The sequence below is a fragment of the Symphodus melops genome (genome assembly GCF_947650265.1).
Source record: "Symphodus melops genome assembly, chromosome: 11".
Lineage (NCBI taxonomy): Eukaryota > Metazoa > Chordata > Actinopteri > Labriformes > Labridae > Symphodus > Symphodus melops.
In genome coordinates, this window is record NC_136701.1 from 8,781,487 (window position 1) to 8,805,124 (window position 23,638).

The window sequence follows — 23,638 nt, forward strand, 5'->3', positions numbered from 1 at the left end:
TTCCGATCCCTTTCTTCTCTACTTTTGTGTCACTTTTACCTCTGCTTTGTTCCATCATCCATTTTGCCATGGTGACCAGAGCTTATCCAAAATGTCTCTCCCATCTCCTGTATTGAATTCCATATCTGATCAGCTCCTTTCAGATAAAGAGCAGTAATTGTGTTTATAAATCCCTGTTGGGGTTTCAGCTCTTATTTCAGGGACACAAATTTTCCTTCAAGCTAAACGCACACACACACACACACACACTCACACACACACACACACACACACACACACACACACACACACACACACACACACACACACACACTCCCGTTAGCCCTTAACTTGAAATATAGGTATGACAATTGTTTGTATAAAGAATGCATACTTAGTGGGGCGTCAGTGGCCTAGTGGTTAGAATAATTATTTGACTGTTTATTCAGTTAGGCGAACCCAGAAATCTTGATTGCAAATGTAACGCTAATTGAGTGGAACTCGTAGAGCCTAAAAGTAAGCATTTCCGGTCACGATGGTAATGAAACATAACTTGAGGTATATTGGCTGTATACACATGTGCACTCTACAAATGTGTTAGAGTGCTTTGTTGCTTTCACTCCTAAAAAAAGGGTATAAAGACATGGATAACTTGAATAATGCCAAAAATAAAAGCAGTGAAACACAGACATCTAATAAAAGTCTGCTTTATGGCTTTTCTCTTTGGCGTGGGTGTGTTTTATTTGTCTTTGCGTCTCTGTGTCTATCTGCATGAAAAGGAAACTTCTTTTATTTCATTAGAAAATGTGCTTAAAAAGTACATGAACAAATGAATGACCTTACATAGTGTGCAGAATAGAAGCAGAATGCATAAAAGTAAAAAAAAAAAAAGTCTGGTTTGGTTTGTGTGTTTATGTTCCTGTGTCTGAAAGTGAGTGTGTTGTTTTGTTGCTTTCATGGAGATAAGTGCAGTCATGGGTACATCCAGGTAATGATTAATGTGCATTTGCATGTGCGCACAACTGTCACACACAAAAAAGGTACAAGAAAAAATAGATAAATAAAATAAGTGGAGTTGACTCTGTGAGTGTGCATACATACACCAACACACACCCTGAAGAATGTGTGTATCACTCCTTCCTCTCTCTCTGTGTGTGTGTGTGTGTGTGTGTGTGTGTGTGTGTGTGTGTGTTCTGATTTTAACGTCACAGCAGGTTAATATCTTACTAGCTCTACTTCCCTATCCCTTATCTGCTTCAAAAGCAGCCTCCATACCAACATCAAATACAACATGCTTTTATGTCTTCAGTTCTTCATTATGTTCCAAATGCATAATAAACATGTTCCATCAGCTGCAGGTGTTGACATAGATCATATTTTAATGTCAGATTTACAGAAAAATGAAGTATAACCGGAAAAGGGATTTGCGTGCGTCCTAGCTCTTCCTTGTAATGTGAAACTGCAGCTTCGCTGGGTTGGCAATTATACGCTCAGTAAATAAAGTGTTGTTTTTATTTTGGGCTTGAGAAGGAATTGAGTGACATAAATAATAGAAACACAAAATACTCAGCTCCACTTTAAAAAAACAAACAACAACTCCCAACTGAGTGCTGAAACCTCCAAATAAATCAATAAATAATCTCTCAAGACAGTAGAGGTTTATGTGCTGTTTTTATATATTATATATATATATATATATATATATTTAATAATAGTTGTTAGAGTATTTGGGTGAGGCAATATTCATGAAGAATTCCTTCATGTGAACTGCAAAATAATCAAAAGAAACACTTAAAAAGATGTTTTGTTCACTCTAGATTATTTTGTCTTTGTTTAAAGAGATTTGATGAACTAAATGTAATAAGATAAAATAAGAAAAAAATATATGTATCAATGTTTTTTGGAGCCATTTTGCTTATTTTAGATTGGACAGCTGAAGAGAGAAGGGAAATGGGAATAACCCACGTGCAACAAAGGGGGGTAGAGGTCAGATTCGAACCCACGACCGCTGCAATAAGGCATTTGTACATGGGGCAATCAACAAAACCGCTATACAGCACCCCTGTTTTTGGTCTTTTAATTTCTCCATTAGAGACAGGACAATAGATAGAGCTGGAAATTTGGGGAAAGAGAGAGGCAATGACATGCAGGAAAGGAACCGCAGGTCACGTACGGGCTGTCTGCTTGAAGATTACATTGTCTGTACATTGGGCTTGTGGACTAACCACTATCACATCCCACTGAACCATTTTGATCCACACTCTTATTTTAAATTGGTGTTGATATACAGTAGTTCAAAACTGTTGTAAACCAACCACTAGACAAACAAAGAAGAAAAGGAAGCACTAGCTGCTTTATGTCTCATGATTCCAATAACACAGGAAATTATAGTGACACTAATTCATGTTAACCAACAATATCGAAAAAAAAATCCAAGAGGACTTTTCTTACCTTTTCTCTGATTGATCAGTAGCCAATGTCACTTATTAATAAGTTCACTTGCTGTTACAGAAACAAAGCGTATCCTAAACTGCAAACACTGACAAAACTACACTCTGCACCAGAACAAGTTGACTGCTCAGAACCGGTTTATGCAGATTGTTGTTTGATTTAAGATGATTTTCATTCTCAGCAGACATTTAAGTCACTGAATAATATGATATAAATGCTTGTTCCATCTTTGAACACAAATAATCTTCACTTCAGAAAAAACCTTCTTGATTTAAAGCCTCGCTGTTACCAATTTTGTTTAATCATGGTATTACTGTTGCGCATAATGAGATAATGGTTTGCCACATCTGTTTGCTACCGTCCTGAAAACCAGACTGTTTTCTTTCAGTGTAGCTCAAATACTCTATTTTTTACGAGGCAGAACACTTGCATTTGCCAGATAAATCAGGTTTTATTATCTATTAGCCATCCTTAGAGCAAGGCATTTCTTTCAGATGCAAATAAGGAAGGTATGCTAATGCCAACGCTTATTGATGAGGTAAACAGAGCTGTTGGCAAGAACCAGTAAATGTTGTCGTTTTTGGCTGTTATCGTGAACTGGCTTGTAGTGACAGAGCTCATGAATGTCTCTTCTTTTTGTGGTTAGAAGAGTCTGCAGCTTCACATACTCCCACTTCCTGCAGCTAATTTCCAGCACATTTTTGCTAAAGCTGTCCCAAAGAAAACAGCCCGTGACCTGTGTGAGGTGTTCTAGCAAAGAAAAGCTGTGTACATTTCCAATTAAAGTGCGAGACGGTGTTCCAGCCAAAAATAACTGCCGTTTGTTACATTGGCTCACTCGTTCTGAGTTTCTTACAAACAGCTTTCCAGTTACTGTTTTTCTTATCTGTAACAAGAAGAAAAAGGAAACCTCTCTGTGCTGACCCTGTTGCTGCACTCTCTGTTTAATTGCTCTGGCTCAATTTTTTTCTCAAATGTATGTAACACATTTTGAGTTATTAGAACAACAGAGAGCAATACAAAACAACATTGTTCTTTTTTAAAGATAAAACATAATGTGTAAAGCAACAAAAGGGTGCTTTAGACCTGAAAAGTACTATAATTCCAGTCCTCCCTGCCTAACAAGAGATCCTGATCCGAAGAAGAGTAAAAAATAACCCTGGTCGATTTTCTGTCCTCTCACCCACAGCGTTACCAGAGCTGGATGAGCTGACAATGGAGAGTGTTCTGGTCGAGCTGGAGAGTGTGTGTGATGAGAAGATGCGGCAGGCCATCGAGGCGGAGGAAGGTTTGGGCATCGAGTACGACGAGGACGTAGTGTGTGACGTCTGCCGCTCGCCAGAGGGAGAGGATGGGAATGAGATGGTTTTCTGTGACAAATGCAACGTCTGTGTTCATCAGGTCAGGAATGAAAGGGTTAAGAGGCTTTCCATTCCAATCCTGTTACTTTGATTATCAGGTTTTTTGGGGGAATTCAAAATCAAAACTCTGCTAACAAAAGAATGCTTTTGCTATTTTTCTCAGATCTGCCTGAAATCTGATCCTCATATATTTTATCTTCTAAAGTCCTCATTCAGTATAAATCAGAACCTTGAATAATGGCCTGAAACATCTGAAGCTTTAGGGGCTCTATCTATTTGTTACACTTTCACACAGTGGTAATTGTTTGTCAGCCTTGTCTGCACTAACACATTTAGTGTCATCGGAGTGCCTCTGCTCTCCTGCTGTTTTCATACTGGGTATAAATAGGTACCTCCACCTGCAGGCTAAGTCTAGTGTTTGTCTGGCACTCGCCCCTTATGTGTGAAAAAAAGAAAAACCCTGTTGTCTGTGACACCTGACTTCAACCATTATCTTTTGTGTTTTTATTTCCTAAAGTTTTCAGTCCAGAATTGTTTTATAAATTAGCCTAGTACCTTACCGGTATTGAAAAATGTAGTTTATCTTACCATGAATGTGGTTTATAACTTCACTGATTATAAAGGTTTAAGTAAAACAATTACCAGAACTTAATACATCAGCAACATTTTGCTAAAAGACAGGAGAGGTAAAATACCTGCAGTTGTTAAACATGCTTTGTTTACATTTAAAATAGATAGATAGATAGATGTACGCTAGGACTTGCAACCAGCAAGCTAACTTGTGACAATGTTCATGTACTGAAAATGTGATCTCTGAAGACATGACAATTGAATTTTGTGGATTGTTAACTTATTATTATTTAAATTAAAACTGACAGTTGACATTTCGTCATGTTAATATCTTTAATCCATATTGCTAGCTGTTAAAAAGACCCGAAGCTAGTTACAGCCTTCCTTTCGTTGGTTTAAATCCAATAAGCTAAGAACAAGAAATAAAGCCATGCTGTTCAGCAGCAGACTCTCGTTAAACAACCTAATGCTAAAACTGAGCTGAGGCACTTAGCTCTGAAAAGTGTCTTATTTTTTTTACAGTTGTTGTGTTGCTGGTGTATAGCATTGATTTTTAAGCGTGAGACTCTAACAAAATCAGATGGCTTGTGCAATAAAGAATAGATGCATTAAAATCCTCAAATTTAGTGCCACAGATCACCTTAAATGTATCTACAGTTTGTTTTTTTAACGGAACAATTGTTTCTCTAATTGTTGCCTTTACAGAGCAAATACATGAAAGACTGTCTTTTTCTCACAAGAGCATGTCCCTAACCTTCAGCAGGTTCAAATATATACATCCTGCTTACTCAAGCGCACTGCTTGATCAATAAAACCCTTTTATCAACACACTGCTTTAATTTGCTGTTAATAAGGATGGAGTGTTTGATGTCTCCTTTAGTTTCCACCCATCAGTGTGAAGTTTGTTGTTGCTCCTCTTCTTAGCACCTTATGTATTATAGCTTTCAGCAAATAATGTGTTTTCTTTTTCCTGTGATATGCTGTGGTGATGCATTCTAAAACATTGAGAGAGGTTTTGAGAATGAAGTGACTTTCCAGAGCACTAATTTAACTTAATGCATAAACATGTGAATTGATAGATTTGACGTACAAGCTGAACCAATGGAGAAGAAAGAGGCCTTAAGAATGACTCTTTCAATTTGCCAATTTGAGACATTTTAAGAATAAATCACATCTGACATAAAATCTTTCTTGATTTTTCACCTCAGGGCTTGGATTAATCTATTAAATATAAGCTAATGCGCTATAATGATGACATAAAGGTCATTGGGGCATCTCTGTGCGTTAGATAGCAAAGGATGGATGTTGGTAGGTCACTGATTATTGGGAATCAGATGGTATCTTAGTAACACAGTACATACATTTTGCAATAAGAATTTAAATGATCTGTTCTCATTTTAGGAATCTTAAACTTTCAACACTTTTGTAAAATAAAACTTTTGATCGTTAGATTTAATACTAGTACAGTTGGTGTTTCTCTGTGTAAAAGACGCTAAAAGGCCATTATGTTGCATCATCTCTTTGTCTCAGAAATAAACAATCCTGTATGTTCTTCTTTTAAAATACTGTCGAGCAGTAAGATGCTTTTAAAGTAAACACATTGAACAGTTTCTTGGATGTTCATACATTACCTTTTTTCAACTTTTTTATTCTCCACTGCAGGCGTGCTATGGCATCCTTAAGGTACCCCAGGGGAACTGGCTGTGTCGGACCTGCGCTCTGGGTGTCCAACCCAAATGTCTCCTCTGTCCCAAGAGAGGAGGGGCCCTCAAGCCCACCCGCAGTGGAACCAAGTGGGTCCACGTCAGCTGTGCCTTATGGATCCCTGAGGTGAGACCCATGGAGAGACTACAGCACTCTCAAAGTTTATTATTTCATCATGAGCAACACGGAAAACAGTTTGTTTGCTAGTCGTTATCTACATCTACCTTCCTTCCTCCTCTTTTGCCTCTGAATGTTGTATATTTGATCAGGTTTTCCCTTGCATGCGAGTACAGCTGTACAGTAAGTAGTTCCCACTCACAGCTCAAAACACATCTTTTTAGATCAGCACATTCTGTCTGACCATTCCCTCCTTACTGTTGCTGTTTTTATGTACTGTAGCTGTGTTCCTGATTTTCCTGTTGTGTTCTCTGCTGTCTTGTCTGTAAGATAACATTGAGTGAAATGAAATAAAATGTATTACTATTATTATTATTATGAACGACAGTAGTTGTTGTCAAAATTAGTTTAAAATCAATGTATCCTTCAAGAAATGAACGGCTACAGGACCTCCATAAATATGGTGTTACAAAGTGTTACAAAAACATGTTGACGAGCTGTCAACATCATGAAAGATTGGAGAAGAAACCCACCTGAAACACTCTCTGGTGTTTAGTACGCTTTGATCACAAGCCACAGTTTGATTATTTTACCTCTGCACTTTTTACTGAACTTAACTTAGACTTTTATCATCTTGAACCCAAGGGTAGAAAAATAATTTTCTCCTCCAATACATTAATTGTGGAACTAGCTTTGAGAGCATGATACTCCTGCTCAGAACAACTTCCACCTGTAGTCTGTCTGTGGTGATTGAAAAGATAGATTTACAACTGAAGGATTGGTTGCTATTTTTCAAAGATGAAAAAGTTCAATTTGACAGGTAAGGAAAGATAAATGTTCACTTTCCTGAGTTTTGCTTTTTTAAACAGACAAAACAGAATACTTGACATTCATGTCAATGTGGTATACTGTACAAAGAAGCCCTCTGCTGAGAAGAATTATAGCTGCTACCTTATTCTACATCTACATTCTTGCTATCTACATTCTGAACATCCAGAGTCGATTAAGAATTTTGGAACGATGTCTCATGGTCAATGAGTAATGGAGCACCACTGTAATCATAATTTCTGTCTAAACTTGCCGTGAATGCTTTACAAAATCACACTTAAACAAAATAGACTTTACAGAATATTACAACATTTGGTCAAGGATTGTACAGTATTTGTTTCCAGTAAAGTGACAGCTGAATCAAAGGCTTTCCGTCTTCCTGACAGTCCTGTGTTTTATTTCTGTTTCATGTTAAAAAAAAAAAAAATCACTTTGATACAGTAGAGAAGTAGCGTAGCACAAACGTCTGGGCCCTATGCATAGGCTTGGTGCCATATCTTCACTTTTCTGATACACCAGATTGTTTTGTATTTGCTGAACATTGAGTTTTCCTGCACTGGATTAAAAAGTCAGAAGTCATTGCTCTTGCGCTGCAGACCATCTCTAATGCGTCCCAGACGTACAACTCATCTCTGCTCCACTTGAGACACGAGCAGTCTTTTTGGTTTTTTGACAGAGCATGTGTCAAGTTGAACAGAGCAGATCGACCTGGACAAAAAGTCAGGCACAAGAATGCAAAGAGCATCCAGTTAGGAATAAAACACTGTGTGAAGACTGGCGATCATATATCACAACGCTATATCAACATAACGTCAAAACAGGCACCAAATGAACAGCAAATCTACCTTGGAAAGGCAAAGTAACCTGTTGTGAATGTGCATTGTGTTGTCTTTTTTCCTGTGCAATCTTTGGCTCTCACATATCCAGCTGCTCTTGGCTCTGCCCTGCAAAACAGTGGCTCAGACGAAATGCAGCACAAACAGATGCTGAGGGGTCTTTATGGTGTAGCCCCTTGATAAAGGTATTGCTTCGCAGTCAGTATGAAGAGGAAGAGTAATTAAAGCCACCCAGAGCTCTTTCATTGCTCATACAGCCTCCAAGTGCACTTGACAAACTCTGAAACTCCAGCATTAACGGGCAAACGTTGCCTAGACTTTGAGAGTCCTTCGCACCTGTCAGTTTAGTACCACCTGCATTTCTTTGTTCACAGTAAAACACTTCATGTTGCTCTTTCAGTCAAGACCTTCCCCTCAAAAGTCTGCAGAAAATGTGACTTGATTTACACCGTTCGTTTAGCACAGAGCAAAGCTGCAGCTCGTTTGGTCTTGATGTGTCTTGATGAAATCTTTTGGAAACGTCTCTCACCTGAAGGCTCTAAACAGATTTTAAGCAGCCACTCTATTCAGAGGTTCAGGGACTAATCTTTTTTTCACACTTTGTACACACCTTTAAACTGTTAAGGCAATCAGGCATGTGTCTTCAGCCTATTCAACAACACGCTCCAGCAGCAGGTTCTGAAGAAATAGAGCAGCTTTTGGCAGCTCAAACCTTTTACTTCTAATTGCCTTCTGTCACCCTTGATTGGGCTAATTGTTTTCGTTGCTCCGTTCGCCTTTGTTTTCTCTTCCTACCGTGGAGAAAAGAAAAGATCATTTGCATGTCTGTGCTGTGAGTTCTCTTGTGTTTGTGTGTGACTGCTTGCAAAAATGTAGTTGTGTGTATCTGCTTGAGATGTGGTAATAGCTGACGGCTGTTAAAATAAACACACACGGATAAAACACAGGTTTGTAAATCTGTACTGAATGTAATGGAAGTCGAAACTTCTAGAAAGCCGACTCCTTATGTGAAAGTGTCATTAATAGAAAGTGCTGAATAGGATGCATGTTTTTGTGTGTGATTGGGGGTATGAACACACCACCCAGCATCTGAACGATACAGCCCCCCTGCAGTGCTTGTAGCTGCCTTCTGCCCCGAGAGATGTCTCTCTTTTAATGGCTTTTCACCACACGCACGCACCCTCGCATGCACCAGACACACATATTCACACAAACACCCTCACACTCAAATAATCGGACGCCTTCTTTCAAAATGATTTTTCATTTAACACTGTGATTGCTCCCCATTTCCACTGAAGTGAATGTAAAATTTGTCAGTTTTTCCATCAACAGGCTTTAAAATGTGAAGTAAATGGGGCTACAATTACAAGATCATCTCGGACAGGGTGAATTTTAGGCACGCCTGTGCATGCACAAACACACACATGCAGAAAACTAGAAAACTAAAGCCTTAAATTTTCTTATTTTTTCTTCCAACTGAAAAATGTTCTAAGCCCCTTTCACACAAGCAGTGCACATTTCCCAACTTCTGTGCAAAGAGGTGTGCATGTGTGGACACAAACAACCGTAACTGTTCACTCTCCTCACCTGAATCAAACGTATAGCGAGTAATGAAAAAAGATGTGCATGTGTGAAAAGCTGTAACTGGAAATATTAGAACCTGAATTTCCTGAACATGTTGAGAAAATATCAGGAGTTCTTGTGCAGAAGGGACCTTGTGTTGGATGTGATTAGAGCTGAAACGATTCCTCGAATAACTTGAATAATTCGATTACAAAAATTCATCGAGGAATTTTCGCTGCCTCGAGGCTTCGTTAAGTTTGTTTTTTTTGCGTCATCAAAACTTTGGTATGAGTATAAAACACGTTTAATGTAGCTGCAGCTACCTGCTCCTCTCTCTGACACACAGACACTTCAACACGCACACGCGCGCACACGCGTGCACACGCGAGCGCGGCGTGCCCCTTTTAACTTTTAGTCAGCACACAGTTGATCCGTGATCCATACGACCCAGTCGGGAACACGTGATCCGGTCAAACGGTCGGCTTTTCTCCATTCACTCTCTCCGTGTTTGCAGCTAACATAACGATAGCAACGTCCTCACAGTCTCTGTCATAGACACGTCTATGGTCTCTGTAGTCTGTGAGCGCGCTGAATGCACGCGCTGCAGGAGCAGACAGAGAAACACCTTAATTAAGCAAAAGTATGATTTATTCGATTACTCGATTAATCGACGGGATATTCGATAGAATACTCGATTACTAAAATATTCGATAGCTGCAGCTCTAGATGTGATCCTGCCTGGATACAGTTTGCACTGCATGTGTGAGTTTCAGGGTCATGAACAATCCAATAAATTAACTACAGCGTTCAAAAACTGCAAATCTTTTTGCCATTGATTTGCTTTGTACGTCAGCTCTATAAAAGACGGGAACATTGATGGTGGCAGCTGTGGCATCATTGTCTGAATGCCACTCTCTATTGACATCCTCAATGAAGAGAAAATTGACCCCTACACCAAGAGAGTGCGCTCCACAAAAAAAACATCATGATAAAGAAAGAACGGAGGCTGCGTTATTCTGTGGATAAGCAGATGAACGGAGAAACAAAAATCTGATAGACAGATGAGTTGATAGATGAAGAGAGGGAGGAGCATGACCTGAGGATATCAGTCGTCAGCTTGTTGATGCAAGCGTGAAGGACGGGGAAGCGGAAGCAAGCCGAAAATATGAGAATAAGTTAATTTAAAAGAGGTGGAATGAGGCGGGGGGGAGACAGGAGGCAGAGGAAGGAAGGAAGGAAGGAAGAAATGGCACTTTAGTGATGAGTGCTCTCCACTCTATTCTGCATGGCTGGTTGGCACAGGTCAATGACTCTGTGGTTTTCATTGGTGGAACAAGTTTGGGGCCAAAGGAGTGCTAAAGAGATTTCTTAGAGAGAATCAATCACTCTGGTCTTTACGGGAAAAAATAAATAAATAAATATATATATCCAAGGAGCACAGGTGTCCCTGCTCTGGGTCCAATGACCAAACACTTTCTAATTCAAGATACAGGCTTTGTGTTTGGTAGAGACTAAAGTTTAATTAAGATTATTCTATTGAAAGTTAATAGAGATTTTATGTTTTATTCAAATAATCATGAATCATGATCTCCAGCAACAAATTAGAATCCAGCTGCTATTAACAATTTCAAATTGTATCAAAGTATTGTTTGTTGTACAAAATGGTGTTAATGGACATCACAAAAGCATCTAAGGTCTCAAGAAAATAGTTTCCACATTCTTCTTTTTTTGTCCAGTGAAATGAATAAGGTAACTGTTTTTCAGTAAATAAAAAGAGAACACTTTCTTTGTATGTGTTCAAATCTTATTACAACAAAAACCACTGCAAATCATTCATTTTCACACTCCTGATTTCTCATTGAAGTTGGTATTTTGTGACGCAGATTTGTTTCCCCCTGTTCTGTGTTTGTTTTAGGTGAGTATAGGCTGTCCAGAGAAGATGGAGCCCATTACCAAGGTGTCCCACATACCCGCCAGCCGCTGGGCTCTGTCTTGTAGCCTGTGTCGAGAACACACGGGAACATGCATACAGGTACAACACAATATCACTTCTGCTGGCTGTAGACTGTGAAAACTGAACTTCCCTTTGGTGTAAAATCAATCAAATACAATCAAATCAATCATGTCTTATGTCTGTTTTATGCTGAAAGCAACCCTTAATATTCATCCATCCATCCATTACTTTTGAATTGCCCCCGAGGGACAAATAAAGTTTTTGTCCCTTTGGGGATCATGGGTTGCTGGAGCGGATTCCAGCTGTCATTGGGAAAGAGGCAGAGTACTGTAGGCCAGTCCATCAAAGTGCCCTTAATATTCATATATATATTTTTGTTGCATTTTAAACTTAATCCTTGCTTATGCTTAAAGGATAAGCACTTCAAATAATGAGAGAGAAAATATTGACACCATTTTTCTCAATGGAGAATGACAAAGAACAAGATTTTGGTTTTGAGCTCTTCCAGATTTCTCATTTCTGGTAGGAGAACGCTGTACTTATATATATAATCCAGAGTGCTGCTTTATTCTATTTGGAGCAAGAAAGATGCATGTTGTATTTTGCTCACCTTTCTTTTTTCTACTTGCTTGTTTTATTCCAGCATGTGTGCAAGATGCATGCCAACTATACATCTTATTCAATATCATCTAGCATGGAAACAAGAACATTCCAGAAAGTGTTAACTGTGTGTCAAACTGTGTTATCAAAGTTCAAACCCCCTCCCCTCACATATAGAAAGATTGGCATAGATTACATACTGAAAAGTACACCCACACATATACTGTCAGTAAATCTACATACTGTAAACATGCAGTAGAACTATTATGGATCCCTGGAGGACTTAGCCTCATGTGGTTTTAGGTGGATCAGTTTGATCCCTGTATCTCTTGAACGTACTGCCAAGTATGCAAACGAAACCTCAGCTGATGCACAAACACAAACCCACTGTACAGTTATTAGCCCAAGAACCGCTCTGCTTTAAAATGCCCTTGAGGTAGATTTCTAATGTCCTACACTTCATCTATGTGTGTGTGTTTGTCTGTGTGTATACGTACAATATTCACATGTTGCCTGGCATTACATCAATGTCTATGTGTAAAAGTATACCCAGATGCTTGTTTGTGCAGTAATGCAGGTGTTTGTTACCACAGTATTGATGCTGAAAATTAACAGCAAGTCCTTGAGGCATAATGTCAGTTTTAATGTCTGTTTACTTTTGGTACAAATAGCTCACATCCAATCAGAGACCCCTGCCGCACGCTGACCACTTTTTGAAGCCAAATTGCCCCGAGTTACTTTCATCTGTTGGTGATTCGGTGATGACAAGCTTTCGTTTGGCTAATGATACATGTTGAATCCCTTTGCACTTAAATTTCTTCCCATAATGATACCGTGTCCCATAGTGTTCCCACCTAAATAATGAGACAAGTGATTAGAGCCTTTTTAAAGGCAGGTGCAATAGGAAAGGTCCAGTGGTCAAGCCTGTACTTTTTTGTTGGAAATTATAAAGTTTTATCCACTGACACACTCTGCTCATTAAAGATTCTACAGGACAGCTTTCAAATGTGGAACCTTTTTAGGTTTTTATACCATTTGTTATGCACTTACACAGGACAGCGGGTGAATATAAATGATTCTGTAGCCAATATGAATTGAAAATATTCAGAGAAGTAAGCCACTCAATCCTTAGAAAGCAAAGATCACTCCAACTGGACATGAAAATCCTTGCTGTTAGGTTTTTAAAAAATCAGATATAGCAGCACAAATCATCAATATTGCTCTTGTGTCAAGAGACCTCTGCACTCAAGGAACAAGACTTCACACTGTCAGGAAAATATATGATGGATATTGACACTGACATGTTCTAGCTGTGCTGTAAAATAGAAAAACCCATGATTTCATCAGGATTTCTTCACTTGTTAAGTGAAGAAATTAAAAGATTATTTTAAGGACTGTCTTAACCCAAAAGCTTGTTGTTTTAAGATGATGAGTTCTGCTAAAAAAAGACATTTGGAGTTGTAAAATTAGTATTGAAATATTGTAAGTATTCAGTATCTGTTGTTAAGTGGCCTTTTTGTTGTCGTCTGACAGGTTTGTTAGTTTTTTGTTTTTTTTTAACAACTTTATTTATAATTTTTCCAAAGCAAAATGAACAGAATGACATTTGTTAAATATTTCTCACAAAAGTTATGAGATAGTAGAAAGTGATAGTCATCATCAAATTCAGTTTTTTTCTTTACGTTGTCTTCACTCAAATCAGTGTGCTGTTATCCACCAACATCGCATGTTGTAGCTTGTAGGCTGAAGGAACAAAGTCAGGACCTGAGCAGGTGCAGCCTAAAGATGAGGATTTTAGTGGTGACTCAGTGGGTACCAAACAACACCTCTAACCGACTCCACACTGTGTTCAACCTTTTGCTGTTTGACACCAAATAAGAGAAACCAGCTGCAGCAGGCTCAGTGTGACATTCAGGGGAGAAATGGTGATAACATTGGTCAACTGTAGAACAGTGTGACTGGAGCTCAGATTATACAAGATAAGACATCTTTAGCGCTGTCTTATACATGTTTTTGTTTGTTTGTGTGTTTTTAAGTTGTTGTTTTTTTCCTTTTTGTCTTTATTGGATAGGACATAAAGATAGACAGGAACTGTTAGGAGGAGAGAGAGGGGATGACATGCAGCAAAGGGCCAAGGTCTGATTCTAATCCACAACAAACCCAAACTGTACTTATTTTTTAGTCTACGGTTAGCCTCTCCTTTTCTTTATTTACACAGATGTGTCACTTCCGTGGCTGCAGAGGTCTACTGGTTATTAAGCTGTTAAGATTAATGTCTTAAAGTTTCCAAAAGGAGACAAAAAGGGGTTATGAGGGTGGTTTGGAAAAATGTTAGTCAAAAGTTGTTTTATGGGCAGGGGACTCGCTATTGTTTCGTCACTATACTCATGAACAACACTGTAAGAAGAGTCACAGTGCTGATCTGAAAAGAACAAGTCCAAACACATACACACACTTACCTACGAGGATAAGGATCAACTTTATTGATCCCCTAATGGGGGAAATGTGGGTGTTACAGCAGCTCCAAAAACAGTAAAACAGGTAATATAAACAGCATCAGTTTTCATTTAGTTTACATTAAACTAAATATACATTAAATTTAACTACATTCAATCTTAATGTACATATCCAAAATCACACCACGCCTGGAGGGACTCAGCAGAAGGCTGCCTCTTAGTATGATCTGTAATGGACAGCACTCAGAAACGCTTACACACACACACACACACACACACACACACACACACACACACACACACACACACACACACACACACAGAAAGAGAAAGATAGAAGTCTCAAATGTCAACATAAATGGGTAAACCCCGTTTGTTGTGACTTGGCTTGTCTATCTACTTTGTTGCACATCTATTGGAACTCTGATAACACGACAAATGGACCGAGGATGACACTATAAAATAAAAGGTTGTCACAAAGTGTGACAGTTTTTTCCCCTTAATTCCTGTCCTACAACTCTTTTCTCTCCCCCATCAGTGCTCTATGCCCTCCTGTATTGTGGCCTTCCATGTGACATGCGCCTTCGACCATGGCCTGGAGATGAGAACCATCCTGGCAGAGAATGACGAGGTGCGCTTTAAGTCCTTTTGCCTGGAGCACAGCTGTACCGCTAACGGCAACAGTACAACCACCAACGTCACCTCCAGTTTGACCAGTGTGACCAATGGCAACCACACCACCACTCACACCACCAACGGAGCCCATACAGCCGGATCTGAATGGGTCGCTGAAGTCAGTGCTGAGCCCCGGCTGGAGCAGCAGCACCAGCCGAACAGCAGCAGTGACCCTGAGATAAGGCCCATGTTGTACCCAGTGTCAATGTCAGTGTCAGAGCGAGCAGAGCGGGAACAGCTAGAGAGGGAGAAGGTGAGCCAGAGGAAGCAGAAACTTCAGGAACTGGAGGATGAGTTCTACCGACTGGTGGAGCCCAGAGAGGTGGCTGAAAGCCTGGCACTACCTGTCTCACAAGTAAGTTGGAAAAAAAATGTAGTAAATCTTCTATCCTTTTCCAGAAAGTTCCTATTTTATATGTTCATCAGTATCCCTGCTTTAAGCCCTGTTATGGATTTAATCTTATTCAGGACAAAATGTTTACATGCAGCATTAGAAACCTGAATATTCAGCCTTCACTTCATATGGTTACCAGTCTGGGTTAAGTTGTCCTAAACCATATAAGGTAACTGCAAGTACACCAGTCAATGCATAGATGCAGTACTAAACCAGTCAGGCCCAACGATTCAATCATTTCACATAACTTGGTGTGTGAAAATAAAACCAATGTGGAGCTAGCAGAGAGTATGTTTGTCATAGCAAGCAAAATGTTTGCAGCCATCGTTGTCCCACCAAAATTATGTATATTTTTAATCCACTAATGTGACAGAGCACCACTCTGTATTGGCAAATATTCAAGTTCTTGTTTTTGAACCGGTGTCCATCTCTGGTGTTTTATTTTAAATCATCACGATTAAATGTTGTACATAATGATCTGAAGCCTGGATTCATGTCTCCTATTCAAGTGCCTTGAATAGATTATTCAGTTTTTGTTTGGTTTTTTTTAAACCCACTCTTGGAAACCATTGACTCATATCAGAGAAGTATCCTCTCGGAGCAATCGGCCAACTTTTAGTGGCTTCCAGTAAGAAGTGGTTAGTGATAAGGTTCTGCTCATCACATGGATGATGTTACTGTGCACAGCCAATACCTGCTGAAATGTTATGATCCCAGTGCCCAAATTGATTCATATGGATAAAAAATGTGAATCACTTTGAGAATCTGTGAAAAGTAGAGGTGGAGAAAAAATTGATTGAAGTAAAGTTGAGATTTTTTTCTTCTAAGATTTAAAATTGATTCATAACTTCCAAGAATTTATTATTTTTATTCGTTTTTACCTCATCAGTCACTCCCTGCTAAGTGCTAATGCTAACTATTTAACTCAGTAGAATACCAAATTGAATAGCAAGATATTCAGCCAGTCTCACAGCTGACTGGAGTATTGATTTATTGATTTAACTTTTATTTGTAAAGTGACCATGTACAATATTAAACATAAATGTTTCCATTTCAAATATTGCACCAGAGTGAGTTTAGCGCTCGTTTACATCTGCAGTCCCTCGGCCACAAATCAAACATCACATAGTAATACAAAATATAAAATACGTCTGTAACAAACATAGCAGATTATCTACACACACACACACACACACACACACACACACACACACACACACACACAGAGTTGATCCTGAAGTATTTACTAATTAAAAATAGACTTTAAACATGGATCAAATTGAATCCTGACCCTAAGAATCAAAATCAAATCATGAGACACCCAAAGATTTCCATCCCAGAATGACAACTCTGCCCTTGTGATTGTCTCGTTTGACTTTAAAACTCCCACACAGCACAGTGGACAAGTAAAAAGTAATACCCACCATGTGGCATCCAAAATGTACTTGTCATACCATTCCCTTCAGCTATTTTCAAGTTAATGTTGTAGCCTTTGATCTACCATACCTTATTTTTCTTTAAAAATAAAAGCATGTTTTGTATCTAAACAGGAAGCAATACTTAGCTTAAGGCAGTACAATGATACAAAATAAAAGCATAACCAAAAAAATTGAGGGGAAAATAATCGAATTCCAAACATGGGATTAAAAACGTAATTAATAACAATAAAAAACATTTTTGAATGTTTCGAAGGCCCTAAAGTTTACTGCAAACCATGACAAGGATTCCACACTCAAAGGAGCTGCAGCTTATTTTGGTTGAGACTGACCAACACAAAAAGGAGCACACTGTTACACTACTCAATGAAAGTACAGAGAACTTCTGGAAAATGACTAAAATGTTGACCTCAAATGTTTCCATAAAAAAGAGTTTTTAAATATAAAAATGTAATTGTATTTTTTGTAACTTGAAAGTATATTTTTCAGAGTATTTTCAACACTCAGTTAATGATTCATTAGTCTCATTGAAGAGTTTGGCTTTCACACCTAATTAAATGCAATCAGATGTGGCATTGATGAGTTGCATTAAGAGTGCTGGCTCCACTGCATCAAATCAAGTGCTCCCTATTCACAGGAAAGCTGTCTGATGAATCCCACATTTTGTTTAGAATGTTCAGTGATAAACTGGCCTCTGCTTTTCAGACAGGTTAATGGCTGCAGGCAAAGTATTTTATTTCTTACATAAGAGGAGAAAAGGCCACACTGAAAGCAAACAGTTTTTCATACGAGAGGATAAAACTAATGAAAACAATTTCTGCAATTTTTTAAAAATAAGGTGGATCAGAGGTGGATTAGTGATTAATGTTAATGGAAGTCATTTTAACATTTTCTGAATCATTTTGTTGAAGAGCATCATGTATTCGATTGGGTAGCAGACATTAAGGGCCCATGTCCACTGTTGCGCTGGCTGTGCACACAACCTAAATCAAAGTCCTTATTGATGCTTGGTTAGAGAAGTTGTCCCTCAGGACTTTAATTTCCCCTTGTCCTAGCTGTCAAATATGTTACAAAAGTTGTGCTTTATATTTGTATAAAGTACACAATTTGAAAAATACATACACTTTGACATGCAATGCAAATTGTTCCCTCAGAAAACAAGAACCTTTTTACTACTTTAAAGCATCCTTTGGTTTCTTGAAAGGTGTTATATAGATCCCAGCTATCATTATTATTATTATTATTATTATCATTATTATTATTATTATTAAAAACAAAAACAGGATAGATACATCTCCGGCATTTTTTTTTTATTTATTTTTTTTACCAATGAGGCCCCTTCTTGATTTGATTGGTAAGATATGAAGAATAGGTTTTTTTTTTTTTTTTTTTCTTTTAAAAAGCTGAACTATTTTAACTGAGTGCATGGACAAAAAATCCTGACACTAGGGCGTTTTATTTATCTTACGACGCTCAGCACTGAAAACGCTAAAATCTGTTGGTTTTGTATAGAAATAAGCACAGCCAGCACAGACTCTTACATTTATTTCTTCTTATGCCCTGGATACCAGCTGTCAAAAATGATCAGCAGAAAAAAGGCAATAGCATATCAGTTCAGGCATTGTAGCATGATATCGTATATGATACATGTTCACTTTCATATTTTTTTGTAGTCACTTCAGGCCCTTTATGTCTCAATCTACCTACCCTCATGAAATCATTTTATGTTTTTCAAGGTGGACTTTTTGTATCAGTTCTGGAAGCTTAAGAGGAAGGCCAACTTTAATCGACCTCTGGTGACCTTAAAGAGGGACGAGGTGGACAACCTAGCCCAGCAGGAGCAGGATGTCCTCTATAGACGACTCAAACTCTTCACACACCTACGACAAGATCTGGAGAGGGTGAGTACCACGTACACATACTGTGTGTGTGTGTGTGTGTGTGTGTGTGTGTGTGTGTGTGTGTGTGTGTGTGTGTGTGTGTGTGTGTGTGTGTGTGTGTGTGTGTGTGTGTGTGTGTGTGTGTGTGTGTGTGTGTGTGTGTGTGTGTGTGTGTGTGTGTGTGTGTGTGTGTGTGTGGGGTTTAGTATAAAGCTAGCAACATTTGCAATTGACTCGCTTGTTCTGTGCATTTCTGAGCACATATTTTGAGTATATCTGTGGGTGTGTGTTTTGCATACAGGCTATTTGTCAACTCAATATTGGCTCCAGACGGTGTGGCTGGTGTTTAATGGTTAGTTTACAATTTCCCCGGGATGTTCATTAAAAAGATTACTGACTGTTACATATAAAGTGGATGTGGCAGTTATGAATATTAATGTCCAAACAATGAATAGCCTGAAAGATGATAGTATGATGAATCCACTGACTGATCTAATAAGTGATTGAATGATAGCCCAGTGCCCAGGTCTGTGTTCACTTTGGCACTTTATCCACTGAATGTATGTCAAGTCTTTATAAGCCATTTAGCCGTTATGTTTTTGTTCTTGTGCATTTGGATTTGAGATGTTAATTTCAGTCTCGGGTGACCCAAAGAAGAAAAAGAACACACACAGTTTGTCCCTTGAGATTCTACTGTCCTGTTGGAAAATTGGAATGGTTTGGAAAGTAGTCTCTGTTTTTTCTGAATGACTCAGATTATGTGCCTAATATCATTTACAACCTTACTGAAGTTCTCCAGAGAAAAATACTACTATTTCCGTGTAATTGCATCCCATAGAGGGAAAGGTTTTGATTTTAAATCTCTTGGATATTAGTCTTCTTGGAAGGATCCATTCTTGGACTATCCTTAATGAATAATACATCTACAGGAATGAAGTTAGTTTGGGGGAAAAAAATGACAGACTACGATGGGCAATAGAGCAGTGATCAATTGTCTTATCTTCAGATCTTATGTTGTGCGTCATTGACAGGACACGTGAAGTTCAACTAGTGAGCAGTCAGCACCTTTAACCCTTTCACACCGAGTGTGTCGTCGTTGACACGTTTGCACAAGCGGACTTTGGATCACCGTAGTTTTGTGGGTGTGGAGAGTTTAAGTTTTCAGAAACTGTTGACATTTTTCAGATTGCACAAACACTCGCATAATTACGGTGATCCAAAGTGCTTTCACGCAAAACGTGTTGTTACTCGGTGTAAAAGGGTTAAGGGACTTAAGTTCAGTTAGTGGTTACTTACCCCCAGTGTGGTTGACCTTTAACTCTTTAACTTGAAGAAGTGAAGTGAAGCTAAGGATGGATGAGAGAGTTGAGAGCCGCTGCTCAGAGATTCCTAACCAGAGTTTGGTAACCTGTTCCTGTCATCATTGCTTCGGATGAACTAGCTGGTGGAAACAGTAAAGGAAGACATCAAACTGTGGGGAAAAAAAGGCTGATTAGTCGCCTGTAGCAAAGCTGGCAAGGGGAATTTGAAGACCAGGAGGGTTGTAGTGTCTGATGGTGTTGCCATTGAATCTGATTTGCCCATAGAAGTTTATTTTTTGTCCTTCCAGCAGTTTTAGAGAATGGTTGTTTCTTAATAAAAAAGCTTGATGAATTTTCAACCAGTGGAAATGGTTGTTTTGATTGACAACAACTTTTCTTTAAATCTTCTCACCAGACATTGTAACTGGATAAAATTACAATTCTTTAGGCTCATGTACAGTTGGCTTCTGCACAAAGCTGTTTCTTACTGTACTGTAACCCACCTCCCCTTTTAACATGGGAAACCTTTCTCTGGATTACTGTTATTTCTACATGTAAGTATTAGAACAGAAAGAAAGCATTAATATTTATCTTACTAATATCAGTAGAAGGAAATACATTCACTGTACTACCAAAATTTCTAGGATGGACCCTAATGGTGAAGTATTCCCCGCTGCCTTCAGTATTACAGCTCATACTTGGCAGCTGAATGCAAACCACTTTGTAAATTTCCTTGCTCAGTTTCTCAGACTAGTTGCAGTCCAATGCCTAAAACCTCACTCTAGGCTCATGTTCTCAGCGCTCTGATATTTGATTGGCATTCAGTGGAGCGCCATTCTCCAAACCTCTTTCCGACCCTGCAATCTAGCCCACAGAATCTGAATGACAGCATGCACCCCATAGGCAAACATCTACTGCTACCCGAGTTCAGGGGGACACTAAAGTGCCAAGGACAGGCGGTTAGACTGCTATGATTCTTCTTATTTTTGGCAAATCTGTAATATCATTACCACAATCTAAAAAACATCACATGGCATTTGATCACTTCTGAAATGTAATCTACCAGAAAGCGTCTGTGTTTCCTTCATAAACCCTCTTAACAACCAGTTTGTACAGCTTTTCTTTCAGCAGACTGTAAGATCAACGCGATTCTCGGTATTATGAAACTTTGTCTTTATTTTTTTTGCAGTGATTTTTCACGGAGCGAAGTTGCCTTGGTTTGGCATAGAAGTTTGATTTAATTTGTCTCTCAGTAGTACAACCTTTTGGCAATTAGGCAACTTGTTTTCAACCCAATGACCCACTGTTCTGCAAGAGATTTTTCAAAAGAACTAAACCAAACACATTATTAGACCAACAGATCAGTGTGCTTCAGCCAGCATCCTTCAGGGTTCATATGCAATACTACTTTTGACTTGAACCTTTGTAAGAGTGAAAAATAATGTCCTCAAAGATAGTCTCTCCTGAACATCTGGCTGATCTTATCAGTGATAAAAGCACAGTGTGCCACAATGTTTGTGCTTTTCAATTTGAATATATATTTATTTTGTGTGGGAAAAGTCTCTGACTACATTATATGATATATTCGGAGACATGTTGTAACACCCACATTTCCCCCATTGGGGATTAATAAATGTTATTCTTATCCTTAACCTTATAAGAATCTATGTCTGTAGCTGTGTATATCACTTTGATTTATATAATTTCTCTGTAATGGACACATGCCTCTGCAGAGTTGTTGGTTTCTTGAAGACTTGTGTAACTGTAGCCATATCACTGAGGTCTCCAGGGGTCAGGGTTTATTGATTATTGCAGGCTTTGTTACCCTCTTGACCATGCTGTGTATCTGTAGACTCCATATCTCTCTCCCTCCTGACAACCCATTATTGATGTGTGTGCTTCATACCACTTCAAGTCTTAAAGATTTATTGTGTTCATCCAATCAATACAAAAGTAAAGCATTTGAAATGGTCAGTAGAAAGTAGCAGCTTAAAAACATTTCTTGCAACATTTTTTTTTTAAGGAACAGTGTTTTTAAATATGCCATTTGAAGGTCCCGTAGGTGTCTTGTGCATGCTTTGGCAAATCTATTTGTAAAAATTCAAAGTCTGTGGAAACACAGCTTCTCCTATCTCCTTCTCCTCCTCCTGTTAACAGTAGCAATAGCCACATGAAATGCTCGGTACCTAGCCCTCCTCGTTGAAAATGTGTGTAGCGATATCACAAGACAAAGATGTCACTGATCTAAGCCCATTGGCAAGCACAAGCTCCCCTTGGACTGACTGTAGTTTTCCCAATATGATAAAAGGGGCGGGAATTGTCCGAGAACAAAGCCGAACGACAAATTACAAGAGAGCAGATCAGTCGACCAATCGGATCAGAAATTGGCACACATGGGGACCCTTCTTTTTGTTTCGTTTTCTTCTCTTTGTGGGGGATGCTCAGCATTAAAAATACAAGCAGATGAGAGGGGCGAGATGGAATGGCATGACACAGACACTTTTTTCGAACATTAGCGATTGTGAACGTATTTTAGTAGACAAAAAACATAGATATGAACCCCCAAAAGGGTGTAATATGGGACCTTGAATATCTGAATATACTTGTTCATTTTAGCTTTCAGTCTTCAGTCCGCATGATAAAAAAATAGTTGTGATTTAGAAAAATGCCAAAGTATAAATCTATGTAAATGTCCACATTTCCCATCTTAAATATTGAAGTCTATGTTCACTGGCCTCTAGATAGTTAGCTAGTGTGCCCAATCTCTGAAAAACTCAAACAGTGTCCCTGATCAGTCCAGGGTGTAAACAAGCAGCAACCTCGGGTGTTGAAAAAGGAACTTCCATCAGCGATAGGGACTTTAGTATCAGATTTAAGTTGCATAAACCCCATTTCCACCGAGCGGTCCGGGTTAGTTCAACTCGGTACGGCACGCATTTTGCGGCATTTCCATAGACTAATCCCAGAAAAATTTCCCAAATAGCCGACCCGTAACCGTCCTACTTTTTGGGAACCTTCCGTTGGGGTGCCAAGAATATCGAGCCGACCGGAAAAGGTGGACCTAAACATTGCAGTCCGTGGATTGGTCAAGAGAATCACCACTGCCCGTGTGACAATGGTAAAACCCAGCCATGTTTAAATACCTAGCCGATTGTTTATATCTGTTTATTTCTCCTCGCGGCACACAGCTGAAGTCACTGAAATAAAGCATGATTTAGTTAAGTAATAAAGAGCCACATGTCAGTGACAAAGTGGATGAACTCCTGGAAGTCTTCCAGCGTTGCTTTTGTTTGTGTCACATATATCTCCTTAGTTAGCAGTTAGCTGTTAGCAGTTAGCTGCTATCATTTGACGCTATTACGTAGCTGATGTGGCTATTGGCATCCGGCTTACACACCGCCTACCAAATAGGGCCCGAGTGATCAGGCTTTACTGAACCAAACCGTACCAAACTGTACCGATCCGTACCGGACTGCTGTGTGGAAACGGGGCTTTTGTGTCAAACACTGCCTGCTGGATTTTCTCACAACTTT

At 39.0% G+C, this 23,638-nt stretch overlaps 1 protein-coding gene across 2 annotated transcripts in view; it reads left to right on the top strand.

The window, feature by feature from the left end:
• Positions 1-23,638, top strand: part of jade2 (jade family PHD finger 2) — a 171,403-nt gene that overhangs the window by 85,369 nt on the left and 62,396 nt on the right. For both annotated transcript variants that reach the window (XM_079356165.1, XM_079356166.1), the window contains exons 6-10: positions 3,620-3,831; positions 6,024-6,191; positions 11,325-11,441; positions 14,958-15,449; positions 18,661-18,825. In XM_079356165.1, the coding sequence (XP_079212291.1) occupies positions 3,620-3,831; positions 6,024-6,191; positions 11,325-11,441; positions 14,958-15,449; positions 18,661-18,825 (1,154 nt within the window). The remainder of the gene's footprint in view (positions 1-3,619; positions 3,832-6,023; positions 6,192-11,324; positions 11,442-14,957; positions 15,450-18,660; positions 18,826-23,638) is intronic.